Consider the following 6,000-nt stretch of genomic DNA (forward strand, 5'->3'; position numbering starts at 1 on the left):
GCACCTCTGTGACCATTCCGTTTCGTGGAGAACTAAAATATTTTTTTTGCATAACAGTTGATGTTGCATGAGAGTAGAAGATAGTACCATTTCTGGAACCTGAGCAAGTTAACACAACAGTCGGTGCTTCTTGTCATTCGTGTTCTGGTGCCTTTTTACAGTAGAATGAGACATGTCACACCATGTGGCATGCATGGGGAAGGAAAATAGGCGACGGTGTCGATTGTCCTCATATGTATTCACCCTTCATTGCCACACGTTTTTCCCAATGGTGGATGAACTGACAGAGATGCGGGGTGTAGATTGCATTTTGGCTATGTGTAGGAGGATCCACATATAAAATCTGCTTGTTGTCAATCAGGAAAAGACTAATAGACTACTGTTCACTGGTTTCTTCATCTGAAGAAAAGACGTCACAACCCTTGTGAGGAGAATATTGAGGATGAGGAAAAATGTGATAGCCTAAACAAGTAGAGAGAGAGAGAGAGAGAGAGAGAGAGCGAGAGCGAGAGCGTGTGTGTGTGTGTGTGTGTGTGTGTGTGTGTGTGTGTGTGTTTAAACAGCCTCTGACATACCTTACTGTGATTATCCTTCTCTATGGCCTCATAAAGTTGTTAGGGCAACTTTGTACTTTTCTTCTGCACTTGTTTGGCCCCCCTTAAAAGTGTAATCATTTAGCACCGTACTGTGGCAGTTCCAAAAGACAACCGGTGGGATCTTGACTGGTTACAGCAGTTCCTCACCCCTTACTAACTAATTAATTCATTAGGGTGGGATCGGAAATGTTCCACGACATATTACTGTGTCAGACACTAAAGGACAAGTCATTCCTCACGAATTGTTCGACAATGACGACAGCTAGCCCACCTGCAATTTCTGTAATTCACATTGAGAGGTTTGCTTACTTCGTGTCTTGTAAAGTTGTCTCCATGTCCCAATTGGTTATCTTCTCCTCCACCAGTCGTGGCTCCACAAGAGCGTACTATTGATTGTGAATAATTGAATGGCAATTGCACCATTACGAGGGTGAATCAAACTTAAAAGTTTATTTAAGCTTCACAAAAATTCATAAACACGAACTTATTTTTCTGTATAGTCTCTCGAATGGGAAACACATTTTTGCCAGCAGGTAGACAGTTTCTCGGTCCTGTTTTCGTAAAATGAACTCGCCTGTATTATCGACCAATTGCACACAAACACTTTGACAGTACCGTCATTGGGTCCTCAGGCTGCTTCTTCTAGTGGTCCAAACAAATGAAAATCACAGGGCAATAAGTCCGGACTCTAGGGAAGACGTTCTAGTGTTGCCCAGAATAATTCTTGGATTATTTGTCGAGTTCGGGCAGCTGTGAGCAGTCTAGCATTAGCAGGATTACTCGTGAAGCACAATCACATCCCAGACTGTAAATACATGCCATTTCTGACACTATACACATTTTATTTGGTCCAAAAGTTGGCGATAGCATGCAGCTTTCACATTATGGTGATTGTGAAAAAAAATTGATGAGAACAGCTCCTTTAAAATCAAAGAAGACTGTTGCAAGAACCTTCCCCGTGGATAGACAATTTTTGGCTTTTGACTGGTGCAGATTCGTCCATTTTGCTCCGTTCTATGCTTTCTGAAATCTGAGGTTGTCGGTAATGATCACCTGTGCACTACTGTAGCTTTTGTGAACCTCAGTAGCAATTTCGGCAACAGCTATTTGATGATCGTCTTCAACAAGCTGGCTAAAAGTGGGAATATTCTCCTCAATCACGCTGGTCCGTAGGCGACATCAGTGAGCTGTGTTTGCAACAGTTTTTTGTCCTCTTAACACTGTTTGTGACATGCATACACTTGAGTCTTTCGTAAGGTTCAAGGTTAACTGCTGTAATTACTAACATTCCACATGAAATTTTTTTTTATTCTGTGTATTACATAACTTTTTAAATACTACAACTACACAGTTCGTACGGTTTTGGAATTGTATATTACGTGTGTGATCTCGTGTCGGTTACATTTTTAATAGTCGTGTATGCACTATACTAGTTGCTAATGCTATCTGGTGATGGCAATTCTTTCCTTCACTACTACTGGTCTCTCTGTACGTTCAGTTTGGCACTGGGCTTCGTCTGTGAATCGGCTGACTTCAGTACCTTATTTGACCACTGCAGCATGACTTGTGCTTATCTTTCTTTGTAAGTATTGATGCAACAGCTGACCATCGTGCTTATAATAGTTGTTTTTGTTTTTAACACATCTACGTTCTGATGGGCTTTCAGAACACGTCAGTAAACTAAATTCGATAATGACTTTCCGTAATACCTTAAGTGCCAATCTGAACGGTCGCATACCTCGTAGAGGGAAGCATTTGTCGAGTGAAGAAAGCAAAAAACGTCGATTATCTAACTTTGTTTCTTCGGAGGTGCCGACCTCGAAACTTTGACTGCCCCCCTGTAGAGAAAGAGAAACTGTCGTGAGTGAAGAGAAACGGTTGCGTCATCATTACACTTGTGTTTCAGGACGTGACTATTGACGAAGACGAGTTCCTCACCGACTGAAGTTCGTCCCGGTGTTCGGCACGACTGTGAGCGGAGGCAGGCTTCACTGCTTACGGGCAGAGACTGATTTGGAGAGTATTGAGAAAGTGTGGGGGCATGTGGGAGAATGTGTCTGGGAGGCACTGCCCACCGTGTGGTAGCGCCAGCTACTTTGTGTTTACTTGAATGTGATTATGTATTAAATAGTTAGCTTTTGATAGTTATATTGTGTATGTTGCGGATTATTGCAGTCCCACTGTGCATCCAGTCCCTTAGCCCTGTCGATCGGCACAGCAGTTCCTCTGTACGGTGCTGCCACAGTACTCTGTGTTTTACACAGGTTCAGTCGGTGCAAAACCTTCAGGTGTAGAACAAGTTTGGCCTGGTTTGCAGAGACACACGTATCTGCTTACCGGTCTACAGTGGCACGACAGTTTTCAGGCTGAATTTGGAAGACTGCTTTAGAGATAAGGTATTTCCGTACTGTGCAGATGTGGAAGACTATCTGCTTCTTTACAGTTATTTTGTTTTGATAAGTGAGAATGCCTTGTCCCCAATTTTTGCAGCTGTGGGGAAACTGCTGCACCTGTCCCCTCACGCCACGTCCCGCCTCCGTGTCCTCGCACTCCAGATCCTGACCTGTGCCAACTTGGATGTGCTTTCTGTTCCTGAAAAACAACAGCAACAGCCTCATCACCCCCCCCCCCCCCCCCCCGTCCCCCATCCCCACCCCATCCCACTCCTGGATCTGTATCTCTCCTACGATATGAGCTTGTAAGGGGAGGGTGTGTTACGTGGTTGATGAAGTTTTGCAAGGACTTCTGTATTGAAACCAAAGAGACACGTATTTCGGCTTTTTGCTAGACACAATCTAGTTCTTGAAAACATTGAGGTCCAAATGGATAACCATATGGGGTCAGAAGTTGATAATGTTAAAGTTATTAAGGGTTTTGTGTTTTTCATGCTGTAGTTTTAGTACACGTCATTCTGCATGTCTTGCAGAGTGAGCGCGGCAGTCGAGGTCCCCCCCCCCCTACCAGCAGAGCAGAATGAATCTGTTGTCGATACTTTTACGTGGCATTGTTGGTGATTGTAAACTCAAATGGCAGTGGACAAAAAAAGTTCGGTTGCACCATTTTTAGAAGAAAGGTAAAGTGGCGCAAGTAATATACAAATACTATTTTTGTTTAGCCTTTGAATAACATTTTTAGTGTTGTTATGTTCTGTAGGATTTTCATTTGTACACATTTACTAATTATATTTATGTAATTGTTAAAAAAAAGAAGAGAAAAAGAGGAAGAGCTCCGTGGATCCTGTCACCATGGCACAATTTGTAGGAATGATTAGGGTAAACACCTGAAGAGGAATAGTTCTTTTCTCTTTGTGGTGGGTAAAAGTGACAGTGCCAAGTAAGTGTAACATATTTAAAAATGGGAGGGAAGGAGGAGGACCGTGGGGGGAGATTAAACTTAGATAAGTAGATAGCTAGGCGATCGGTAGAGCGTGAGACTCTGAGAAAAGTCGTGGGTTTGAGCCCAATGCTTGGGGGGAGGGGTCAAACTGCTGGTCCATGATTGATTCTTGCTCATGGCTTTCTTTCACCATATATATTTTTTGGTGTATTTGATAATCAGAATAGTTTTATTTGCCTTTTTTTTTTTAAGTAAACCATCCAGAGGCGTGATTAATGATCAAATAAGTAAATATAATGCATTGCCAGTCACTTTCATCGTGATACATAGTACAAAAATAAACCTAAAGAATATTTTTGCATAACCCTAACTGATTGTCTATTCTTGAGCATTCTTGCTGTCAGTGGTCTGAAACTTATTGCAGAAATCGGCAAAAGTTAAATATTTATTGCAGCGTGTGCAACGTGCAAATGAAATCTTGCCGCATTGACGTGTTTTCTTTGTATATGGAAGACGTACCTGATTCACATTGCTAAAAATAGACCTGTCAGGCATCAATTTGGTTGTGGGCCAAGCATATAAAAACTGTCTTGAGAGACGGGTGGGGACAACTAGTGTTGTAATTCTGTGGTTTGCTTTGCTGTGATGTTGCACAATTTTGAAGCTGTGGTATGAAATTCTTTACCTCTCAGAAGAAATAAAAGTTGCACAGTTGACAAAGGTAGTTACACTTTGGTGATATCACTGTCACAGAGCGGGTGGGCTCAGGAGCATCAGCATCATCATCTATGAAGTCTTTTCATAGCGCGTCATGTATCCCTATGAAAATAACTTTTAGTACATTATTTGTACCTCTTTGATTATTAATCACACTGTTTGATGTTTTACATCAAAAAATAAATAAATCAATAAGTAAATAAAAATAAAAGGCATGACCAAGAATGGAATGCGGACCAGCAGTTCGGTAGTCTAACATTTCGATTGTCTGACCACTGACCTCGCTCTGCTACATGTGGAGAGTGACGAGTACCTAAGCTATAGTATGTAAAAGCACTAATAAACTGTACATTTTCCCGAGTTCGAGTCTCGGCCCGGCACACAGTTTTAATCTGCAAGGAAGTTTCAACCTGTACATTATTAACTCAGGATCCCATATTATATTGATAAAAAAGTTTGTCTAAAAACAATCTTTCAATGCGCAGCATTGAAAATACTATTTGCCATCAAACTTCCATCATCAACTTTGATCTCGTCCCCCCCCCCCCCCCAAAAAAAAAAAAAAAAAAAAAAAAAAAAAAAAAAAAAAAAAAGAGAGAGAGAGAGAGAGAGAGAGAGAGAGAGAGAGAGGGAGAGAGAGAGGGAGTATCTAGCAAAAAAGCCGAAACATGTCTCTCTATTTTTAGTATACTGTGTCTTTACAGGACTTGATCCAATATGTATATCAGCTACCACCAGAACTTGCAAGTTTTCCAACAAACAGCTTCATAAGAAAAAGTAGCCCATTATTGGTAGGTTTGCCAGAGATTAAGTACAGTCTATAAAAGAAGTTACCTGTCCAAATTGGGATTGTAATAATAACTGAATAATGACAGTATTTGTCTTCTGTATTCCTCCAGAATGATCATTGTATGTGGTGCATCATTGTCATCTCTTGCCAATGATCCACACCTTACGAACATGACACCAGAAAGAAAAAAAAAAGTTGTACAAAATAATATCATACTGCAGTATTGATTTTTAATTTTACATATTTTTGTTATTATTATATTATTAAGTTTAACCTTATTATAACTACATAATTATTTTTTATTTAATTTTTTTGACAACATAGCATCTATATAATTTAAGAATTATATAGAAGAAAACATGGACATTTCTGTTGCACTGAGTTATTATCTACAACTTTACAAACTAACACCCAGGGCCACTATCTGTCATAAAAATCGATACTATAACAAAACTAGATAATGTTGACACCACCACACTCTTATGTGAAATATGCAATACATCACATCTCAAACTAGAAATGAACTAACTGATACCCTATATATTTGAAATCATAACTGAA

At 40.3% G+C, this 6,000-nt stretch overlaps 1 protein-coding gene across 3 annotated transcripts in view; it reads left to right on the plus strand.

The window, feature by feature from the left end:
• The window catches only part of LOC126213591 (coatomer subunit beta'), a 159,182-nt gene extending 156,438 nt beyond the window's left edge, over positions 1-2,744 (plus strand). For all 3 annotated transcript variants that reach the window (XM_049941449.1, XM_049941447.1, XM_049941448.1), the window contains one exon: positions 2,503-2,744. Coding sequence is in view for 2 of the 3 variants with exons in the window: in XM_049941447.1 (XP_049797404.1) it covers positions 2,503-2,541 (39 nt within the window). In the remaining variant the exon portion in view is untranslated. The remainder of the gene's footprint in view (positions 1-2,502) is intronic.
• The last annotated feature ends 3,256 nt before the right edge of the window (positions 2,745-6,000 follow it).

Source organism: Schistocerca nitens, chromosome 11 (genome assembly GCF_023898315.1).
Source record: "Schistocerca nitens isolate TAMUIC-IGC-003100 chromosome 11, iqSchNite1.1, whole genome shotgun sequence".
In the NCBI taxonomy this organism is placed as follows: domain Eukaryota; kingdom Metazoa; phylum Arthropoda; class Insecta; order Orthoptera; family Acrididae; genus Schistocerca; species Schistocerca nitens.